The following is a 22,625-nucleotide window of genomic DNA, read 5'->3' as shown; positions in this document are numbered from 1 at the left end:
TCTGTCCACAGGGAGTATCTTAGCGGCTGACCTCTGACCTCTGCTATGACGGTCTGTGCTTGTGCCTGACGTGGACCCTCACATTTCCACTGGCTTGACTGGGTGGTCAGTACAGCACCAACACATGATCCTGACAGGCCAGATACTGTGGGAATCATCCCCGTGGTAAAAACCAGTGAGAACTAGCACCACAGAATGATTAGTCTTGTCGAGTCTGAGCATTGTGGCAAGAGGTACAGTACGAAAACGCAGCACGCTACCAATCTCCTGCACTGTGTAATATACTCAACATTTTACTCATTTTATTTTTCTTCAAATCAGCCATTTTGTAAAACCAGAACACCATCTAGTAAAAGGGATACATACATAGATTTAAAAAATAATGTCTTAAAGTATGTGTGCAGAGCACTGTCTGCAGCAGATAAGATTTTAAATGATTTGTAATTGAATTTAGTGAGCAACATCCAACAAATATGTCCTGACAGCTCAGAGCATCTTTCAGTCTCTCTAAAGATTCCCACAGGCCTGCAGACAAGGTGTCCACCCAACCAACGTCAGCAATCTCAGGAGCTCTGCACCCCTGCTTTCTGTCTTCAATGTTTTTTAAGAGGTCAAAATTCCGACCTCTCACTGGGACCTGTTTATCACAGGAGGGGTTGTGTGACCAAGGCAGAAGGGTTGAGTGGGTTGTTTGGGGGGAGGGAAGTGGAGCTTGTTTTCAAGTCGTCACCTCCAGGCACAGTGAAGAGGACATGGTATAAAAAGAGCTGAGGGACCTTGAGAGAGAGTGGCAGCTTTCATAAACTCAGATTTAATAAACGTGGAATATTCACAAAACTAGGAAAACCAACTTTGCATTTACAGCCTTCATCACTGGCCTGTATTTTCCGCCCATCGTCAGAGAAGTCCCTATGGCACTGCTGATGAATTATTGGATGTGTTTGGTTGCTCTATCATTGAAAGTGACCTCAAGCCATGCCTTGAGAAGGTAAGAAACGTATTCCTTTATATACCTGCCTGCTTTGCTTGAAGAAACAAGAATATAGTGTAGCGGTAAGCATTTACTGTATACTTGCGCTTGCTTAGGAGAAAACGTGCTACAGCAGAGTAGTAACAGCAAACAACAAAACAAACAAGGACAGGAAAACAAATGTGTTTTATTGGTTCATTACAAAAGCTAATGTTTTCAGTCTTGGCTTAACATGTGTTTTTGTTCTTTTTTCTGGCTAGGCTCTGAGAGCAAAGCAGTCTGTACTTTATTAAAGATTCATTGTTATACTGGTAGTATGCATAGTATACCATTACTATGACTTTACATCTCTATGTGGATCCTACATTGTGCTATTGTATGTTCTCTTTCCTCTTGCTTTCACCCCTACCCTCTCCCCCTCTCTCTCTTTCTGTCCAAACCCAACCAGTTGAGGCAGATGGCCACCCACCTACCGGTTCTGCTCAAGGTTTCTTTGGTCTAGTACGGTCTAGACCTGCTCTATATGAAAAGTGTCCCAAAATAACTTCTGTTGTGATTTGGCGCTATATAAATAACATTTTATTGAATTGAATTGGGATGATGACAAGGCATATGCATCAGATAGCAAGGAAAATATACCTCACAGACCAGAATTTTATCATCACGTCTACAGTTCCAGTTTTGATTTAGTTTCTGAAGATGAATTTTCCTGCTTGTCTGTTCTGTTTCCAGAATTGCCCTGAAGAAGATGCCATCTATCAGAGAGACACTGCAGGAGATGGATGTTTCTGCTGAGCAGGTGTTGACTGAGTTGGCCCAGAAGAGCACAGACAACACCCATAACGGGACTGTTCCCACACCTCTAACCAACTACTTGGATGTGAGATACTTTTGTGTATTACATATTTAAAGGAACATATCTAAAACCTCTTGTGTATGTTTTTATGAAGGTTCTGAGCTGTGCAGGTGGTAGATGTACTAAGTCAAAGGCAAGTAAATTTGCTGTTTTAGTCTTAAACATAAAAACAGACATTAGTCCTGAAGGTTAAAGCAGCCACTTATCCAATTCTCTTGGACGAGCGTCAAAATGTCGTCAAGTGGACGATCCAGTGGCCTTTGAATTAGTACTTATAAATATTCTTTGTGTAAATTATATTTGTGGCTTGCTGAACTAGAAAAACATTTTCAAAGAAATATCAAAACGGCATAAAATTTAGCTGGTTTAGGAAAGTCAGAAATTGTATCATAAATTTATGATACGTTTTCCCAATAGACTCAGTACTTTGGGGAAATCAGCATCGGCTCACCAGCGCAGATGTTCAACGTGGTGTTTGACACAGGCTCAGCCAACCTGTGGGTGCCCTCGCAAAGCTGCTCACCTTTCTCCACTGCCTGTTGTAAGTATTTATGTCCACACATACATCCCGGAAAATAACATTTACTTAAAGAATCTACAGCTCCCCTTGGCTTTAGAGAGCTTTATAATGAGATTCAGCTCATTATTTTGGTTGACTCTCACTGCTCTCTCCAAATGGCACTGCCATGTTTTGAAAGTAGCCCAGAACAAACAAACCAAACACTGGCTCTAGATAGGGTCGTTCGCGTTTTTCACGAGTTTCACAGCCACTGTAGTTTCTCCTACACGCTTGGAAGGGGAGGGTGATGTGAGCGGCATTCAAATGGTTGCAAATTGCAATTTCACCGCTTAAAGCCACTAAATCCTACACACTGGACCTTTAAGTAAATGTTATTTTCAAATAAATGATATGTTGGAGGAAACATTGCTCTATAAAGCTTCCCAGATACATGGTTGTTTTATGACTCAAGTGAATTTTGAACTTTTAGTTACTCACAACAGGTACGATGCCTCCAAATCCCGGACTTATGTTGAGAACGGAACAGGATTTTCCATCCAGTACGCTTCTGGAAATGTCAGGGGATTTTTGAGCGAGGATGTTGTTGTGGTGAGTTAAAAATCAACGCCTTGTAAAAACAAAAGGAGTTACTTTTTACATAAATGCTTTAACTTCCTCTCACAAGCTACACTTCCAACCTTCAACCTTTAGCTTGTTCATTTCCTGCAGGTTGGTGGTATCCCTGTGGTGCAGGTGTTTGCTGAAGCCAGTTCTCTGTCAGCCATGCCTTTCATCTTTGCCAAGTTTGACGGAGTCCTGGGCATGGGTTACCCCAACGTGGCCATCGATGGCATCACTCCAGTATTTGACCGCATTATGTCTCAGCATGTCCTCAAGGAAGAGGTGTTCTCTGTCTACTACAGCAGGTGGGTTGAACTCCTCTAGCTTCTATGTAATTTTGTATTAAATCACCTCTACAGAAGAGAAAACATAATTTAGAGTAATAAGATAATTGTAACCAAATGTATAAAGCTAAAATAAGTTAAGTAAATAGAGATTATGCTGAATAATTTTGTTTTGACTGAGACAATTATGAGAAATTTTAAAAACGTAGCCACTGTCTTGGGGGGGGGTGTTGGTGGGGGTGGGGGGGGGGGGGGGTGGGGGGGGTGTTGGGGGGTCTTGTCTTGTCTGAACATCTGTTAATATCTAAATTTATTTTGTGAGAAAACAAAGAATTAATGTGGATCTGGATGAGACGAGAGGGTGATTTAATAAAACTGACAAAGATATATTTCTATTTTCTTTCCATACTTCTTCTCCATATATCATGCTCAGTTATGTCCAGAAGAAACCAGTTCAAAATAGATTAAGTTTTTTTTTCTTTCCTCTGGGAAACATCATAAGAATGAGAGGTCATGGGCTTGAATTTCAGCTGAAGGAGCATGTAACTTGTTTATGAAAATCACCAAAATCACAGCTTCAACAGTGACAATGAGAATATGCACAGTAAAAGTGGGCTTAAATGGTGATTTATTTATTGTTTTCAGGGACCCAAAACATTCCCCAGGTGGAGAGCTGGTCCTCGGTGGCACAGACCCAAACTACTACACTGGAAACTTTAATTATATGGACACCATAGAGACGGGCAAATGGGAAGTTAGCATGAAAGGGTAAGCTCTTTGCTTCATAACTTATACAGCATGTGTGTGTGTGTGTGTGTGTGTGTGTGTGTGTGTGTGTGTGTGTGTGTGTGTTCATTCAACGTGTGTTTCATTTTGCACCCACTTCTTTCATTCTTTCAGTGTTTCTGTGGGGATGGAGATGATGTTTTGTGCAGAGGGCTGCACAGCTGTGATCGACACAGGGTCCTCCTATATCACAGGCCCAGCCTCCTCTGTGTCTGTGCTGATGAAAACCATCGGAGCACAGCTGGATGAAAGTGGAGTAAGTTTTTACACACGCAACATGGTTTCCCACAAAAAATATTTGTCTATAAAAATTCGTTACCCGTCATCACCCATTACTTTGTGTTGTTCATCAGTACAAAGTCAACTGTGACACTGTCAAGTCATTGCCCAGCGTCACTTTCCACCTGGGTGGTCAGGATTACTCACTCACTCATGAGGATTATATCTTATGGGTAAGCAGGATGATGAATGCTGAATCATATTAACATAAACATTCAGTGGTGGAATGTAACCAAGTACTGAACTGTACAACTTTGAGATATTTGAGTTTCCATAAATTTCCACTTAATGTTGTTTTATACTTCTACTCCACGGCATGTCAGATGGAAATATTGTACTACATTTACCTGACAGCTGCAGGTACTAGTTACTTTGTTTTTACAAACAAACCACATGATCTACTTTTGAAATATAATGCCTTATAATAGATTAAAGACCCTGCACACCCACACATGTGTATTCAGTTATGTGGCTGAGTAGGCTTGCTCAGGTTGCTACATATGATGGGATTTATGTGGGCTCATTATACGTACTGATAAGAATATAAAGTTGTAACTTGTCCCGCAACAAAACTAAGAGAATTATTATTTCTTCTTATCTTGTTTTACAAAATAATAACTTAATAATAACGCACAAAATATTGTCTTATCTTAAATATTACCTTGGGGGCTCCATAATTTAACACTCTGAAAGGGGATATTGTACACAACTAATCATTTTACTTTTGATACTTTATATAGTGGCTTATTGTGATAAAACTGACTTTTCTTTGTGGCTCCAGCAATCACAGATTGAAGGGGAGGTCTGCACTGTCACCTTCAGGGGCTTGGATGTGCCGCCCCCTACAGGTCCCATCTGGATTTTGGGTGCCAACTTCATTGCCCGCTACTACACAGAGTTTGACCGTCGCAATAATCGGATAGGGTTTGCTACAGCGGTCTGACACGAAGTTAAACATCAGCCATGCTGCTCAGTTATCTTTTTCTCTATCTTGCTGCTATCTCCTCTTTGTCCAGTCCTTGCTTCAGTTGCTTTTTATGATAGCTCATGATCAAACTGCATCTGTTTTACAAAAATGATAAAGAAGAGTGCACATTAAGGGATATCATCCTCCCATTTCTTGCAAATCCTGTTTTCCTATTATATAATATATTTTGTACCAGTTGCACTGAACACCTTCTAAACTTATTTTTTATTTATAAGCATTTACCAGCAAATGGAAAGTTTCTGTGTGCGTGTGTGTGTGTGTGTGTGTGTGTGTGAGAGACTCTGCTGATTATTATCATACAGCAACAGTGGAACTCCATATCTGTATTGTATTGACGTGACAAGAATAAACTTGTTCCAGCCTGACTTCAATAATGATTGCATTGTTTTGCTCCAAGTCTGTCAAATGCATTTTGTGACCATGTGAAAAGTTTAATTCAATTTAGTTTGATTTAATCAGCCACACCAGAGCAGTCACATAAATATTTGTTATTGTTTATTAATAACTGTATATAAATATTTCTATTTTTTTAGGTAAAACAATTGGATGCACATTTGTTTCGTGTGTGGCAATTGTGTGACTGTGATGTGAAACCTTCTCCCACTTAAACTGCCTCTGTACAGTGAGGCTTTATCTTTAGTAACTGACATTTACAGTAGGATTGAGTGCCAGATATAATGTCACAATCATATTTTCCAAATCAAATTATCCTTTTGCTAGTTATTGTGCAGCTCGTGATCCCTGACACTAAGGAATTGTCTTTTTCCGTTGTAAAAAAAAGCCATAATAATGTATTTTGTCACCCAAGAAACTATGGTTTAGAGTTGAATTCCTGTTTTTAGTAGCTGCAGTTCGCATCACAAAAAGCTTTGAACTACGAAACTCGCCAAAGACAGTTATTTCTGCTTACTTAGCAGGCGATGGAGACACAAAGATAACAAAACAATAAAAGCACATATTCATCAGATGCTCTTGTCAGATGTTTTTGTCTCATTTTCTCTGAATTGGTCGGGGAAGTCCTCTCATGCTACAAGGATGTGACAGTGAGGGTGCCTTGTGCTTCCTTGCTCTCACATCCATGAATTGTCTGCTTTGAATTGTAGGCCTATGTGTTGACAGTAGGCAACAAGGTGACGGTTGATATCTCTGTACTGGAATTTACTGGCACTATATAAATAAAATTGAATGAATCAACTGTGTATTCAAGCCATTGCAAAAACTTCTCTTTCAGTATGAGTCAAAAGAACTATTCCGGCTGGAAACCAGCCCAAACAACTACTCAGACACATCCCAAAAAAAACAGACGTAGCTGTTTCATAAAATATAATCTATATAATTCCTGGCAATTATTTGTTAGATAACCTGTATAGCTAAAATCTTGAAAGTAAAATGCTTGCAAAAGCCTTCAGTCTTGAACAGTTGCCCACTATTGCTTAATAAGACCTCAGTCGATTGGTTGTATAAGACAACTGCTCTATTCCTATGACTCCTCTTGATGTCTTCTTCATGCCCTGAATTTAAAATTTCATCCCAAACAAATATTTTTCACACACCTGAACTTGAAGTATAAGCCTGATGTTATTCTATATTTTTCTTACTGTCAGTGAATCCAATGAAAAGACCAATAATGTGTTAGTCTGTCTCTCAATGTGTCTGTCTGCTGCACTCAACCCCCAACAAATTTGTTCTTACTGAAGATGTAAATCTTTAAAAATGGCTCACAAATATATAGTTTCACATTTTAAAAAGGTTAAATAATTTTATAAAAGTGCTAAGCACTGTAGTTTTTAGCAAATGTTACTCAAATGGAGTAACTAGTGCATTTGTTGGGGACGACTTTCATTGGCAGATTAATGCACATTTAGTGCTCTAATGTGTATTTACGGCACCAGGATGCAAATTGATGGCTAATTGATTGGTTTTTGGACAATAATGGTGGTCACAGAGGGCTAAGCTATATCAGTCTTTGATAACACAGACAGAATTATTGTTGGTTTTGGTCTTTTCATTTGTTAACAAGAAGAAAAATATAGAATATCAACAGACTTATCCTTTAAAGCAAATCAAAAGTTGAATTCATAAGAAATTAAACACACTCTTACTTAACTTAATACACTGCAGCTATGGCCTTATTTGGTCTGGTATGACCAGAAGCGTTTAGTGGCTAATGTTATTGGACTTAAGCTTGACGTTGTTGTTTAACTGACATTACTGAGTCAGTTCACTGACACTAGCATTTACCATTATCATGTAATTACCACCTCTGGCACAATTTTCTTTAATTATCAAAAAGTACTCATTACACAGAATGGCCCCTTCGAGTTTTTTATTATTATACATATTAGATTATTATTTTTGAAGTTGTAACATGTGAACTGCATTTTAATTTTGTTGCTGTTGGAGGTGGAGCTAATGTGAACTACTTTACATTCAGTTTGGTATCTACAGCAATGCATCATATTCTATTTGTTGATCATATGTTTTGTATGTAAACGGTTGATTTGCAAAGTAACCAGTAACTACAGCTGTCAGATAAAAGTAGTGGAGTCAAAAGTTTATACTTTTCCGTGTAGCACAAAATGGAAACACTCAAGCAAAGCACCAGTACCTCAGAATTGTACTTCAGTAAATGCACTTAGTTACTTCCCACCAGTGATTCAGTGCTAAAATATGGAAACAGTACATTCAGTACGACAGCTAAAAATGACTCAGATACATGAGTTTACTATGTTAGGTGTCGGAATGTGTTCACAAAGCAAAGTGTAGGTATTCACTTCCTGTATTAATAGAGCCCAGGCCAAATGCTTGTTTTTTTTCTCTGTTGGAGTCCATTGAGCTGAAATGAAAAGCTCATAAAGGTGTTTATGTGAATGTGTGTCTATCTCTATGGTTAGGTCAGGTCTTTCAAATAATAGTGCACACCCACTGACTCAATAAATCCTACTTTCTTTTGAAGCAATGTGACGATTAAAAAATAACAAAAAGTTCAGGATTCCTTGAGCAGCATGGAACATCTGCTGCCTCCGATAACTTCTGCAGACCCCCACAGTGATCTGCAGATCTTCTCCGTGATTGACTGTGCATCTTATTTTCTTGCTCAGTGGGTCCACTCAATTACAGTGTTTCCTCTCCTGAGGAAAGCAAGGGTGTATAGCCCCTGATGAAAATTGTTATTCTGAAAGGTCATATGTGGACCAGTGTTTTAAATGAAAGTTGCTTTCAAGAGCTAGAGTTTCAAGAACAAATGTCACCGGCACTCACTTCAAGTTCCCACAAACTTCATTTGTCAAAGTCATAATTTTTTCATAATTCCTTTAGTGAAGGACTACTGACGGACATGTTGAACAAAAACACATTATCCAGAGAGTCAATCTACAACCCCAAAACCAGTTTGTTATAACACATCTGCAGAGACCAGGACGCTATATCTTGTGAAACAGAGGAGAGGTGGGAGGTCTTTAAAAGGGCTGTCTGTCAGCTGAGACACTTAGTCTGGGTTTGAACTCAATCTGTGCAGGAGGAGCACGTCAGGCAATGCATTGAAGAACAGCGCCACATGACGAAGTGTCAAATTTACTTAACAGCAAATTCCTTTCTGTGGAGTGGAACTGAATATATGAAAAGGATCTCTTTGCTTCAATGTGTGTGACAGAGGAGTCTGGTGTTTTCCATTGTCAAACACGTACCAGATGACCATCCTTGTGTCAACCCTGATTCAGAGCAAAGCTAAGGTAGGTGAGAACTTTTCTATAATCACTGCAGGAAATAATCCACCAACAATACACTCAGTGGAATGGAAAATAATAGAGCATACTTGTGTTAGTCTGTGTGTGTGAAGTTTGTGGCTTTAATATGCAGTTTGCTGTGTGACAGGTGACATTTGAATCATGTGCTCCTGCATTTGCCAAATATCAGTCACATCAGTAGTTTTATTGGATTACATTAATTTGATTATGTGTGTATTATCAGTAATGTGGGTTCCTAATAACAGTCAAAGGCTTGCATGATAGTTTTTCAGCTCACACGTAGCATCTTGTTTTACTTTGAGAATCACTTTTTTTAATCTTCTCAGTTTCAAATGCCGCTTTTATCAGATTATTATTTTTTATTTGCTTTAATAGTTTAAAGTCATGATTTTTTTCCTTCCCTTCGGTCCCAATCAATTTGCATGCACATACTAAACAACTTAGATTCATGGTAAATCAGGGCACACAATCTTTGCAGAAACTGCATGAAGTTTATGTTACATAATTCAAAAACCTAAACAAGAGTTAAACTGTACAGCTCAGCGTTATATGAGGAACAGACGTCAAAATATGAAAGGAATACTTCTCGTCTCTAGTGGCTTTCAAAGAATTGTCTTTTGTGTCTTAATACATCTCAGAAGTCGACCAAGCAACAAATAAATCATTTTTCATTGTTTCAATTCAGTGTTTCGCTAGCATCTGACTTGACTGTTTGTTGCAAAAGCTGCATCTAAGTCACAGGTCAAGTGAGTCAAGGGGATGATTATCAAAGAATACCTTCCAGTTCAGACATTTTGCCCGCAGTGTGAGCAACATATGCTTGTCACCATGTTTTAATCCTCAGAAGAAGGATTAAATCCATCTGGAGCCCATTTTACTGTTACAGTTGCCAAAAGGTGCTTGGTAGCAGGCATCAGCTACAGGAGGAGTCCGTACATGTTGCTTTCCCAAGCCAAGCTTCCATGGTAGAGGGCACTATTTCACCATAGCTGGAACTAATCTAACAGAAGGCTAGGTTCCTCTGAGGTCAGGCTCAGTTAAACCTCGGTCACTACTAGTGTCGCAGCAAAGAGGCGCTTTGTATTTGCCCAAACTCGACCTGAAACCTGACTCTTTGTCAGGATCCAGGTCGAGAAGCAGAACTGTAACAGACAAATAACGTGCAGGGGCGGAAAGAAAGCGTTGTTGTTACTGTAACTGAGCAGCTTTTCTTGAGTACTTGGACTTTATTTAACACATTGTAAAGTACATTTTGGATGGAAAGGCAGGAATTGCTCAGATGCGCACTGTTAAACTGTTATGGCACAAATAGGAGCAAATGTCATTCAAGTTTTATTTGAACTTGGTTTTCCTTGTAAAATAATTTAGAAGAAAGCTCTCTTATGAAGAAAATATGATCACGATTTTGGGAGGGAAAAGTGAATCAGAGAGAGACTGCTATGTGGAGTGCATTCATATTGAAATGGTTAAGGTCAGGATGCCACATTGGCCCATAATGTTGCCATGGCTGAGTTGGTGGTTGAGAGCATGCATAATTTACTTGAGCTTTCCAGCTGAGTAAATGTCCATATGTTTCAGTTTCGTATGTTTCAGCCCCTCCTTAAAGACTTGAGGGATGTGAAGATAAGGTGTGGTTGGCATAAAGATAATGTGTGGTTGTGTTAGTTGCAGGTAAAGTGTCTGTGTGTGCTTATGTTCCTGAGCTTCCCTCTGACTATGGCTGAGGTCCCTGGTCCATGCAGACACTCCATCACTAGGGAGCACCTGCTGACAGTCAGGCATCTGGTAGGTGTTGAAACAACATTAGAAACATGGCTGTTGAAACAACATCAGAAACAGTGTGCTGAAATCTCCCTGTTGATGTTTCTGCAGATGGATAACCAGTTGAGAAGTGGGTGCTCGATAACCTACACATTCATAGAACGGAGAAGTTTGGTAAGGTAACATTTGTTTCATGGGACTGTTTCCTTCCAAAGTCTTTGATTTATACTTTCCATTAACTGTATCATGCACTCATGTTTATTACCTCATGCTCTGATTTCCCACAGAGCAAATGTTGCTTTGTAAAAGCTGCTTTACCCTGGATCCTGGAGCTGCTCACCACCCACTTCAAATATAGTCGGGGCTCAGTCAATGACGGCTACGTTCAATCCCTGAGAGCGCTCATTCTCAACATCTACTCTCAGAAATGTGTGCCTCAGATTAATGAAGAGGTTGAGGTGAGTGTGTGCCTCTGCGTTTTGAACTTGCACCCTGTGTCTCAGGACTGACAGATCAAATTTTCTATAATATAAAACATGAAAAAGAAATATGTGATGTGATGAACTGCCCAGCAGTAAATAAATCTTCAATACTTGTGAAAACATTTGAGGTATGTTTCTCGGAATCTGCCGCAGGATAAGCCAGAGAGTTTTGAGATGCTCTATAGAGGGTCTCCTTCAGAGGCACTGCAGAGGGCTTCGGAGGTGCTGTCTGTTTACTGGGAGCTGGTGACGACGAGCGATGGACCAGTAGACTGGAGATGCCAGCATGAATACACAGAAACCTTTGGCTCTACCACAGAGCTATCCACAGAGTCAACCACACAACATTTTACAGGTGGGAATCTCTATCTATTGGAAAGTTCTGTGAAGAATTATGAGGATGTCTGGAGCCACTGAGGTCACAGATTACGTGTCCATTTCTACAGACAGTCATGGTCGGAACTCAGAGAAGGCCTCGCACAGGAGACCAGTCAGAGACCTGTACAAGCTTGGCTTCATCATCGCCTCTGTCTGCGGAGGACTGCTGTTCATACTTACTCTCTACTGTCTCATCACACAAAAGGTACCAGCGCTTCTGTTCTGTTGATTTCTGAATCACATGTGCCCTAATAAAGTCTTGCCATGCATTCCAGTCATATTGCAATAAAGGAGGCCTTGGCAGCTTGACTGTGCTCTGTGGGGCACTCCCTCTTGCAGAAGTACCAGTCCTCCCTCGCTGGTAAATACTGAGAATTACAAAACAAGGTGGAGGCTGGACTTACTGGTGAGAACATAAGTGCTATTTTGCAGCAGCACATGCACAAAAGTCTGCAAATGTAAATGAGTGCATGTATTTATCATTATTCTCCTATTTGAGGCTATTTGGTGCCATTAGCTTTTATTTCAGATAATGCATTGTATGACTATGTTTTCAACTGACTGAGCTTCGAAATCCACATTTTTCCTACTCTATAATAACTCTAAAATGAATACAAAATGAATACTGCAGCAAATGCAACAATTTTATTCCCTATTAAAAACATGAAACAGACAAAAAGGTGTAATACGATTTTAAGAGCCCAGTAAATGAAGAGTGTTTTGATGAAAAGCATAATTTTCTTGAATTACAACCTGGCCTAGGTTTAATCTCTATACAGTATATGTTATGTACAGTATGTCTCTATACAGGGCTGATGGTAGACAAAGCTGCTCTATGTTTGTGTTTAGTGTTTACTTTGTCAAGTTAGGTAAGCTACATTTTATTAATGCTTGTGGAGAAATCTGTATTCTGCATCTGACCCAGATACATATTTAGGATAGGGCATTAGGCAGCCACAACAAAGTACTTGGGGGCTCTAATTCAAATACTCCAATACTCTATTTCTGAAGTCAGTGCTTTGGTCAAGTAATAGCAGGAGTATTGCTAATGCCTAATATGCATGTGATGCATGTGTTTGGTGTTCAACGTAACTGTAGTACCTGCAGGAACATGCAAACTGCACAGTCCTTAATCCTTTCACAAATGTGTGCTATGTTGAATGACAGGGTGATTTTGATCACGACAGTCACTTTCAGCATTCAATCACACTAGAGCTCCATACAAGTGGTGAGTTAATGGCAAACAAATGGCTCTCTTTTAGTGATGCTTTCAAGTTAGTATGGGATGACTGTTCTCAGTACAATGACTACTTTGGGGCTCTTTTTTTCTTCTGTGTTGTATTGCCAGATAAGCTGTTGTATATGGGATGTAAGTACTGCAGTTAGCTAAATGCATGCACTTAGTTAGTCAGAAGCTGGTTTCTCAAACACAGGTTTTGATTACAGCTTAAATCCGACTTCAAATTGATATTTAAGTTTTCAGCAGGCTGGTAGGATCAGTGAAACACCAACCAGTAATTAGTAGACAAACAAGGAATATGCAACAGGTAGAGAGGGCAACATTGGACATCAGTGAGTCTCTGTGTTTTGGACACCAAAAATCAATCAAATTTTGCTGTTGATTCATTTAAATGAGGAAGGGGGAGAGATACAGTCGCTTCCTGTCGTGAATTGATCGTGTCTTGTTCAGAGTGCAATGCAATTGAGCTTTTAACTGCCAAATAACAAGACGAGACAGCTTGCAAGAGCAGGTGGGATTGACAGTCATTCGAGGAAGTATTTAAAGTTTATATACTTATTTAACTGAACGCATGCAGTAACAAAATACACACAGCAGAGTAAGAGGCACGCTGCATGGCTGACAGTGAATGCACAGACATTGATAGAGGATAATCACAAAAGTGTTTGATGAGGTGCATAATTCTCCACTTGTGGAATTCTACTAGTCTGCTGGCCATGCTTTCTCCTGTATCTACCCTGCTCACTTTATTTCCTGCCTCGCCTGCTTTTTGTCAGCATATGGTAAACTCTAAGCACTGAACCGACTTTAATTAACTTTAATTAACATCATCTGTGTGCTCTGTGAAATTGTGTGACTACAGGAGCATGCAAGGGCCTAAAACGCTGTATGAGGAAGTGGACAACATTGGAAATTACACGTTATGTGGGGAAGATGCATTTCTGTGAATATTCTGTTTAAAAAGCTGCAGAATCAGCACGGTTGTGCAGCATTTTATTTTCACCATGAAGCCTGGATTGGAAAACATTATTAATTGCTTTGCTACCTCAAATAATATCCAATGGTGTTTATACATGCATACATACAATTGTTTTTTAATCACAGTCAGCTGAATGGGCTGTGTAATTACAGTATGCAGCTGGCCTGTGATATTTTCTCAGTATATGTGCAAAAAAGAAATCCTGCAAAGTCAAAAAAGTAGTCCATTTAGTTGAACTCAGTGTCCCATGCAAAGACAGATGGTCAAACATTTTCTAGGCTTTGCTGTAATGTATGGGTTTTAACAAGTTGAACCCTGTGAGTGTTTATCGCTATAATTTGGCTGTAAACTACAAACTGTCTCTGACACATGCCAGCTCTGTTCACCTGCACACCTATTGGGCAATATGGCAGTGTTGATATCAAAGCTTTACTGGAGGAAGCATATAACTGCATGAAGGTCCAAACAGGAGCCAAACATACGGCTCTTTTTAGGATCTGTAGCCAAACAAACAGTCTCTTTTGAAAGACCTGAAATTCCCATCACTACTGCACAGTTTCCCTGCAGTGGGAAGCAGTGTGTCAAAATCAAAGCAAAGTGCAACACTGAAAATACAAAGGCCTTCAAAAGATAGATTCATTTTGGCAGGGATCCTCAAAAAACTGACCTGTGACCCACTCTAGCTTTGCTTTGTCTACAGGGGAGAGACAATATAATGTAAACATCTCATTGCCAAGGACTTTAAAGTGATTCTCCACCCAGAATGTATCTTTTGCCTGTGAAATGCTCACCTACTGTAAATTTGGAAAGTGGCTGTTTTTTAGTTTACTCAGTCAAGGAGAAGATAGTCTGTGGTGCAGCTTGGAATCACAGAAGTTACAATGGATACCAATATTCAATATGTTCCAATTCTCTCATATTTTTTCACCAACATATAGCTAAATACAGTTGTTTTTGGTCTCAATTTTTGCACACAACCCTGTCAGTCGCCTGCCTCCTGCTCTGTCATCAGTCAGAACTCTAGCTTATTGTTTGAAAATGATTTACTTACTTCAAAATTTAAGAAATGAGATGTGTGTCTGTTACTTTGCCGGTCACCCTGTAGTTTCATTCCATAAAGTATTTTCTTTCTAACAGAAAACTCACAACCCTCATAGATCAAGATCATACACAAACTCAAGGTAAGAACATATTGTAACTATAAAATTAAAAATGATCAGTCTTGCCATATTTATTGAACTAATGCATACCTTTGTCATCTGGACTAAAACAGAAACCTGCAGGAGATAGAAGTGGAGCCACAATAGTGTGAGTATCCCTTTAACCTTCCAAGATTTATGGACAGTTAAACATCTGGAGCTGAAAGAGATTAAATGAAAAAACACCTGTGTCAGTTTCAATGTAAAGTATGACTACAGCGCACATACATCTTTGTATTCTTATTTTCTCTCTCCTCAGGCAGTAAAGAGCACATCACTGCAGCAGCAGACGGAGCACATGTGAAGCTGTACATTTTATCCATCATGAACATGTTTTCATATCAGTATCGTGTGTAATGTATCATGCTCACCTATTTAATCTGAAGCTTCGCTTTGACTGAGAGCAAAGATGGACCTTATTTGGAATAATATGCTATGTATATTATGTTTATGCGTTATCTATTGCAGATATCTTAAGTTCACTAAAAAAAGTTTTATTTTTACACTAGTTATGTTGAATAATGTGTCTCCATTTACTTAACCATTTGTAATGTTGTTTGCCAAACACAAGTTATTTATTAGTTTATTCAATCTCCATATTGATAATAAAAGTTCCATCAATACAGAAATCCAAAATATAATGCTCTCCAGCAATCCAGCTGCCAGTAAATTCATACGGGCCCGGCGCCACGAGGGGTCTTAAGGGGGCTTAGCCCCCTCTGTTTAAGCTTTAGGCTGTCTGTACTGAAACGGAGCGGAGGAGATACGTAGACAGACAGACAGACAGAACACTTAGCTTGCTTTTTGTGGTTGTAAATACAACTTTCGGCCCTAATCCCCCATTGTAGCAATCCACAGACAGAAGGGAAACAACAGGGAAGTGAAGGGACAGTCAACGAGAGAGAGAGAGAGCTGCAAACCGCAAACAGCTGTTTCTACGGGCCTCCCCCTGCTGATTTTGACAGAGAATCGTTCATAAATTCAAAAAATATTTAGCGCTCTGCTAGTGCTACATTATTATGTGAGTGCTCTGATTAATAAATGTATTCTTTGATTTTGAAATAGTAGCCTTATGTTGTTGTTATTTAGCCTTTCTGAGGCTATTGCATGGTTAAATCAATGAATTTTATGAAAAAAATTGAGCCCTCGCAATTTTTAACAGCCCCCTCAGTCACTTCATCCTGGCGCCGGGCCTGCATTCATATGAACACAATGAAATCCCATCTAAAGAGCAGGTAATGACCACATTAAAGGATTTTGGCCACTTTATAGCCAACTTTCTGTTTGACTTAATACTTTATGAGGAGTCAAAAATGCTTTTATCCTTGCCAAAACAGTTTTTACCACTGCTTTGGAAAGCACTTCCCTTTATTATCAGCCTACACTGCTGATCAATAAACAGTCTTCATGCGGTCAAATTCTAAAAGTTATGATCAAAAATGTGTATATCCAGTTTTATTGCATAACAGTATGAATAGTTTCAACATGAACTCTGGAGAATATTCTGTTATTGGTCAAACACACTGAGCTGTTGTTACTGGCAGAGGGAGCAACGATCCAGATAGATACACACCAGTCACTACTGCAGCTCACAAGAAATGTATTCACTGCACAGGGCGTGACAGGATTTGGTAGGAATAACGTGCTACTACAGTTTACTCATATGCATGCATGACATTTAATAATTACTGTGTGGCAGTGGCAAATAACAGGATAACACTGAGAGAGAGGGAAGTGCATGTGCATTTCGTAATTCGTTGTCATAACTTTCACTCATGTTTACTGAGTGATGGTCCAGCCTAATGTTTTAGAATAATACATTGCATAATGTCTGAGTTCGAGAAGAATTGGACAATTCCCCACAAAGTGAAACATTTTGTGTCTCGGAGAGGATCACATCAGTAAATCCTGATTCCCACATGTGTGCATATGTACTGGCCTCTATTTTGTTTTTGAAGAGTCTCTGTAGGAAGTGGAGGAGGGAAAAAAAACACAGCCCTACCCCACAGTCTCTGCAGATTCACATGCAGCCTGCAATATAACATCATCTATAACACACTTAATTTCACAGGCTACTGCTTATCAGTGTGCAAACCACTGTTGAACTGGCAGTAATCCATTCTTCATCCCAAGACATTGCTCCATTACAAAACAAGGAAAGTATTTCTATAATTCAATTTAGTGCCTTTCTGCAGAGGATTAAAGGCAGCTGTGGAAGATGAAAAGGCAAGTTGTCTTCAACAATAAATATGTGGGAACTGCTTCAGACCAGTTAGAAATGTCAAGAGGGCTGTCGCCCATTTTCTCTCTCCCAACCTCTCCGTCTCTTTTACCTTCATATTAGAGGAAACAGAACATGTTGTTGTTGCTAAAAATATATCAGTGTCAACAGTTACTGTAGGGGGACATATAACTCTGGAAACTGATTTTTTCCCCCTTCAGATGTAATAATAGGCATAGAATGGAGGATTCCTAGATACAAGATTCACTTTACACAAAAATGTATAATTCATAGCTTTCCGGGTAAATGATACAAACTGAATAGTGTAAATTCTCATGTTGTAAATCCTGACATTAGCTGACTGTCTGTCAAGCACATGTTCGTCTAAGACATACAGAACAATACACATTGGGTCAGAAATTACACCCCAAAAAGTCTTTTAAAAAGTGAGTGCGTTTAAGTTACCAAAATACAGTTACTGGAAAAAGTTAAAAAATGTATAACAGTTATTAGATACAGTTATAACAGCCTTGAAACTGATATATGACTATCTTTGGATAATTCAGAGGCTCATTTGAGGAGGAATACATGTTTTTCATCCGTTATAGTCACAAACACTTGATCACATAGCTTTAAATGTTGAATGTGGATGGAAAAATTATGAACAGTCTTTAAAGTAAAAGTATTCTATAGATGTAATAGCCAGCACAATCACACTAAATGTATTATTGAATGTGCATCACTGATAATATGCAAGTAACCTTGCCAAATAACAACTGAGAATCATTGCTGCTCTACCTGCTGTTTTATCACCTTGTGCCACATGGTGGAGGCAAAGATCCAAACTGAATCTCATACTGATGATTGGCAGTTTTATACAATTTATACTTTGCCAGACATGACACAAGATGAACTTGTTGTCATCAGCTACAGTGTATTTATACTTATTTTGCCAGAAAACTGGAACTGATAATCTAATTAGATTGTTGAAAGGTTGTCAGTCATCTGGCCTCTGTTATCCGTATGCCTGTCATCTGGATACATGATTATACAACTGTGGTATTTCCCGTTGACTTAAACTGGAACTGTTTAATCATTTGGAATAATAGTACCTCTCATAACAGTTTAATAATACATTATCTCAAATATAGACTGGACTGTGAACAATATAAGGTAAATATAGTGACATGTGACAAAAGGTTAGGTTGGGGTGTTAAAGATGGAGAAACACCCTGGATGAGTTGATCAGGAAGCGCTACACATCAATAAAGGCAACATGCCGCAAACAGTAGGCCGCTTCAGCAGGAATGTCTTTGGCACTGATCTCATTGGCATCCAAACGCAGCATTCTCAGCTTGGAGAAGTTTGTCATGTCGATTTTACTGCAGAAACTGCTCAGGGAGAGCTCTGAAAGACACGAGAAGGGTTGGGTTTTTTTATTGTTTGTATTAAGTTCATATTGTGTATGAGCTTCCACAGAAGAAAGTGTTTATGGAAAACCCCTAGTTCAGGGGAAGGGCATCATTTCAAAGACTGACACACACAGAAAATCCTGTTTTGCTGTCATCTACTGGTTGAAAATTTCGCCTTGCTGCATGCTCTGTCCCCACCCCAAAAATGATTTGTGGTGTTACATCACTGGTGGGCATGGCCAAAAGTGCAACAAATCCAACTTTAATAAATGGAGATGACAGAAAAAAATATGAACTTTTAGGAAGTTAAAACTACCATATATGGTTAGAGGGGGGATGTTGAACTTCCAGATACAGTTAAATGGTAATGTGAAAACAAGGCAGCTAGAAAAGATATGGGTGAACGTGTGCATGCCTGAACTTCACTTTAGTTCAAAATCACACAAGTAACTGGAGAGCATTAAATCGCTGGAGGGCGGACATGGTGGGCTAACTAAAGTGCGAACGTCTATAGAGGGCGCACAAGAGGAAAATGAGATCACCTACTTTAAATCAAATATAAGTTTTCTAACAAACAAACTATCAAACTTCCTTCTTCCTTCAAGTTTATTCTGTAATCCAATTTACAAAATCCATCAGTTCATGTTGGGAGGGTCAAAAGGGCACAAAGTTTAAGCTTTCCACCCACATTTGTGCCATTAAAGAGTGTTTTTGCATTAGCTCAGCACTGTATCAAGGCTGCAGGGTCCATGTATAGAATGGCATTTAAAGTACACAATTAAGTGATGATAGCTAGAATCAAAACATTCAAATGAACTTTTACACGGTTAAGATGGTTTCACTTTAAAAAATAATCATTAAAAAAATAACAGTTCTTAGTGGTATAGCATACATAAATCTTATATTTCCAATGGGACTTAAAAATCTTTTAAAATGTTTAGGATTACTGCTTTACTTTTATATTACATGTTTTAGACAAGTCAAGACATCTTAAGTAACAGAAAAGTGTCCATACCTTTGATCTTATTGGCTTGTAAATAAAGGTACTCCAGGTTCCTACTGACAAAAGGGATCTTCTCCAGTTTATTAAAAGAAAGGTCAAGCTCAACCAGCGTGCTCATATTGAAGACATTGGATGGAAGTCCTTTATCTGTCAGCTTATTATGAGCCAACCGGACAAACTGCAGTTTGGGATACATGGTGAGAAAGCCCGCCGGCACGCTCTCTATGTCATTAAACTCCAGGTAGAGCTGCTGTAGCCTCTCAGGGAGGTTGTCAGGGATTTTCCTCAGCCTGTTTTTTCTCATATCCAGCATGGTCAGAGACTTCAGTCCCTTGAACACACCTCCAGCGTCCTCTATGACATTTGCTTGGAGCTGAAGGGTGGTGAGGTTGGCCATCCCCTCGAATGAGCTGGAGAGGATTTTTGAGATCTTGTTGTGACCGAGTCGCAGGTCCGTGATAGACTTGGGCAAGTTGGGAGGCACACGTATGAGCTCATTGTGATCCAAGAAGAGCCGGTCCAGGTTCTTGAGCTTGCTGAAGACGTTCTTGCCGATCTTGTCTGAATTGAGCTGGTTGTGAAACAGTACAACCCAGACCAAGTTAGTGGCGTTGTCAAACACCCCATCCTGAATGCCTGTGATCTGGTTACACTGCAGGTAGACATACTTAATATGTGAGGGGACGTAGGGAACGTGCTGAAGGTTGCGGCTGTGACAGTACATAGCTTTGGGGTAGGTTGAGGGGCAGTCGCACTCCAGGGGGCAGTCCATGTCATTGGCCCGCCAGCTAGCATGCCTTCGCCGCCCTCGCAGATGGGATAGCCACTGGAACTGGCTCTGATGCTGACCGATGCTCAGATCCACTAGTCCCATTATGAGGAGGAGCAACACTTTTCGCATGATCACTGATGGAAAACCTAGGAAGAAAAAGATGTAATTTAAAGTTGATATTAAGTCAAATTTAGGTTATTACCCTAATAACTCCGATACTATGAAATAAAGTGAAATGTTTTGCAACTAACATTGAATTACACTGGTTCAGTAATTTAAGACTGATCTAATTCTCTCTGCTCCACTTTTTAAATGTACAGTAGGTACAGTATACCTACCGGCTGGTTGATCAGAGACGATGCCTCCTCCTTGCTCATGTCGCCTGTGTCTTTCTCAAACTGAGTGGAATGTGTTGGTGGATATGTATAGAGTACATATCCCCCCTCTCAACGTAGCCCCAGCCCCAGCCAACCAGTCTCATTAGAGCACATACATTTTTCCACTTATATGTAGAACCGACAACATATCACCTCCAGACATGTCAATATCAATCCCATCTGTGAACCGGTACAGACATCTGTTTTTTAACAACCTTGTTTTCCCTTACTGTGTCATGCCTTATCATTAGCACAGCCACTCGAAGTCTGGCTTGCTGTTTATTGTTGTGGAGTGGAAGTTATGGAGTGGGTGGGGCGTTATGGTATAGAAAATTTAATGAACCAGACTAGACGCTGTACTTGCCGGTGTGTTTCTTCTCAGATAAAACAATGCAGCTTAGTTAAAGTTTAAAATCTAACTGTGAAGTTGTAGCCTTTGTCCATCATGCACTGTATGTTTCAACATGTACAAAGTATGACAAACCCTGATATTTGTCCACAATCATCCTCCTTAAAGATTTTTATCTTTCTTTCTCTGTTCCTGCCTGCTTCAAGTACTCACTACTTTTGTCAATTACAGTGTTCAAACTGTGAAGACAGTTAACATATGTTTGTGCTGGTGCCTGCACAGAGAAGACCACCATTATCATCCCGCAGATTGTCTTCAGAATGGGCCTCCACTGGAGCAGGAAAATTGGAGGCAGAGTTTCAGAGTCCCCCCCCAATCTGCTTCCCCGGCCCCTTTGAGGAAGTAGAAGACAACGTGCTGATTTGAGATAGACCTTAATCACCAATCAAATGCATCCCCTTTGAGAAGAAAGGGAACCTGAGGATACACAGATGGGACTCCTTTGCACAAAGTACTTGGCAGATTTTTAGTCACAACACAACATTTTTTTGGTCAAATATGTAACAGTAAATACTTGTTTTTTCCCCAAGTGATGTAACATTATCATATGTTTAAGAAGCGATGCCTATCATTCTGTTATAACTGTGCTGTCAACATTACTTATAAAAGGAAATCCTTCCTCACAAATATATCCAAGGTAGCAGTAATAGGTGGGGGAAATTAAAAAGTTTGCAGTTTAACAATGTCCCTTTGAAAACTTTGATGTTGGATTTATCATTCAGTTATGATCAAATAATGTCCAAATCTCTCTTTAATCCACTTCATACAATATACATTAATATTTTGTATCTGGAAAAACAGCTTTGTTTTCTGTGTGTGTGTGTTTATGTGTGTCTGAATGCGCCACAAAGGGAATATTATCTTGTAATAAGAACATCATGTTCAAATAATCCAAAACATTCTGTGTGGGTGTCATTTATTCATGGATCCAACTACAGCTGAAAAGCCAAAAAGCCTAAATAGTCCCAATTATATGACAGCAAACAATAAACGTTCAGTCTGGAGCCGATCTGCTGTTGTGAGCTGTACCATAAGGTAAAGCCGAAACTATTTTTTGTAATAAATGGATTTCACTACAGCTGACAGGTGGGGTGGACTGTAATGAATAAAATATGCTAACTTAAAACACATTGTATATTTTCTGCTTGGGAATTGTTTAAAAATGAGAAGATCTTAGAGTGTTGATGTTCAAGTATGTGCATCTATCTAATCTAAAGGAGTATACTGGTGCTTAACGTCACTTAGCCCATTTACTAACTGAGGCTACAAATATAGTGCTGGTCGTTTCCCATACCAGTTTTTTAGATGGAGGACTGCATTTTTAGCCATAGCTCCATGGTTTTACATATTTCTTGACAAACTA

General features: G+C 39.4%; 3 protein-coding genes across 10 annotated transcripts; 2 read left to right on the top strand and 1 right to left on the bottom strand.

Moving 5' to 3' along the window:
- Positions 1-727: 727 nt before the first annotated feature.
- ren (renin) lies at positions 728-6,248 on the top strand. 3 transcript variants are annotated; one of them, XM_044211890.1, is made up of 9 exons: positions 729-988; positions 1,703-1,850; positions 2,244-2,367; positions 2,816-2,934; positions 3,037-3,251; positions 3,876-3,998; positions 4,131-4,272; positions 4,370-4,468; positions 5,077-6,248. In XM_044211890.1, exons 1-9 carry the CDS (start codon positions 912-914, stop codon positions 5,236-5,238), a joined length of 1,209 nt encoding a protein of 402 aa, XP_044067825.1. In that variant the 5' UTR covers positions 729-911; the 3' UTR covers positions 5,239-6,248. The 3 variants fall into 3 exon arrangements, with proteins under 3 accessions (XP_044067827.1, XP_044067825.1, XP_044067826.1); XM_044211891.1 differs by having other exon boundaries at positions 731-988; positions 3,055-3,251; XM_044211892.1 differs by lacking the exon at positions 4,370-4,468 and having other exon boundaries at positions 728-988.
- A 2,537-nt stretch (positions 6,249-8,785) lies between these two features.
- On the top strand, positions 8,786-15,576 carry csf1b (colony stimulating factor 1b (macrophage)). Of its 6 annotated transcripts, none has more exons than XM_044211889.1 (9): positions 8,786-9,014; positions 10,701-10,814; positions 10,902-10,964; positions 11,078-11,248; positions 11,426-11,627; positions 11,719-11,855; positions 15,007-15,050; positions 15,143-15,177; positions 15,328-15,576. In XM_044211889.1, exons 1-8 carry the CDS (start codon positions 8,973-8,975, stop codon positions 15,174-15,176), a joined length of 807 nt encoding a protein of 268 aa, XP_044067824.1. In that variant the 5' UTR covers positions 8,786-8,972; the 3' UTR covers position 15,177; positions 15,328-15,576. The 6 variants fall into 6 exon arrangements, with proteins under 6 accessions (XP_044067824.1, XP_044067822.1, XP_044067821.1 ...); XM_044211887.1 differs by having other exon boundaries at positions 10,695-10,814; positions 15,332-15,576; XM_044211886.1 differs by having other exon boundaries at positions 10,695-10,814.
- Positions 15,577-16,508: 932 nt separating this feature from the next.
- Positions 16,509-21,541, bottom strand: fmodb (fibromodulin b). The gene is made up of 3 exons (XM_044211882.1): positions 20,815-21,541; positions 19,717-20,622; positions 16,509-18,696 (listed from the first exon to the last, which is right to left on the bottom strand). The coding sequence occupies exons 2-3, from the start codon at positions 20,603-20,605 to the stop codon at positions 18,545-18,547; spliced, it is 1,041 nt and encodes a 346-aa protein (XP_044067817.1). The 5' UTR covers positions 20,606-20,622; positions 20,815-21,541; the 3' UTR covers positions 16,509-18,544.
- Between the last annotated feature and the right edge of the window lie 1,084 nt (positions 21,542-22,625).

Source organism: Siniperca chuatsi, linkage group LG10, assembly GCF_020085105.1.
Source record: "Siniperca chuatsi isolate FFG_IHB_CAS linkage group LG10, ASM2008510v1, whole genome shotgun sequence".
Taxonomy (NCBI): Eukaryota; Metazoa; Chordata; class Actinopteri; order Centrarchiformes; family Sinipercidae; genus Siniperca; species Siniperca chuatsi.
Note: the sequence above shows the minus strand (reverse complement) of the source record. Positions and strands in the feature narration are given on the sequence as shown.

What these genes read in the sequence shown, in the direction of transcription:
- csf1b (XM_044211883.1), top strand. Translation starts at nt 8,973, where the DNA reads ATGACCATCCTTGTGTCAACCCTGATTCAGAGCAAAGCTAAG. An exon ending in TCATAGAACGGAGAAGTTTG is followed by an intron (nt 10,965 to 11,077) that starts GTAAGGTAACAT and finishes GATTTCCCACAG; the next exon opens with AGCAAATGTTGCTTTGTAAA. An exon ending in AGATTAATGAAGAGGTTGAG is followed by an intron (nt 11,249 to 11,425) that starts GTGAGTGTGTGC and finishes AATCTGCCGCAG; the next exon opens with GATAAGCCAGAGAGTTTTGA.
- fmodb (XM_044211882.1), bottom strand. Translation starts at nt 20,605, where the DNA reads ATGCGAAAAGTGTTGCTCCTCCTCATAATGGGACTAGTGGATCTGAGC. An exon ending in ACAAGCCAATAAGATCAAAG is followed by an intron (nt 18,697 to 19,716) that starts GTATGGACACTT and finishes CGTGTCTTTCAG; the next exon opens with AGCTCTCCCTGAGCAGTTTC.
- ren (XM_044211890.1), top strand. Translation starts at nt 912, where the DNA reads ATGGCACTGCTGATGAATTATTGGATGTGTTTGGTTGCTCTATCATTG. An exon ending in ACCTTTCTCCACTGCCTGTT is followed by an intron (nt 2,368 to 2,815) that starts GTAAGTATTTAT and finishes TTGAACTTTTAG; the next exon opens with TTACTCACAACAGGTACGAT. An exon ending in TGAGCGAGGATGTTGTTGTG is followed by an intron (nt 2,935 to 3,036) that starts GTGAGTTAAAAA and finishes TTCAACCTTTAG; the next exon opens with CTTGTTCATTTCCTGCAGGT.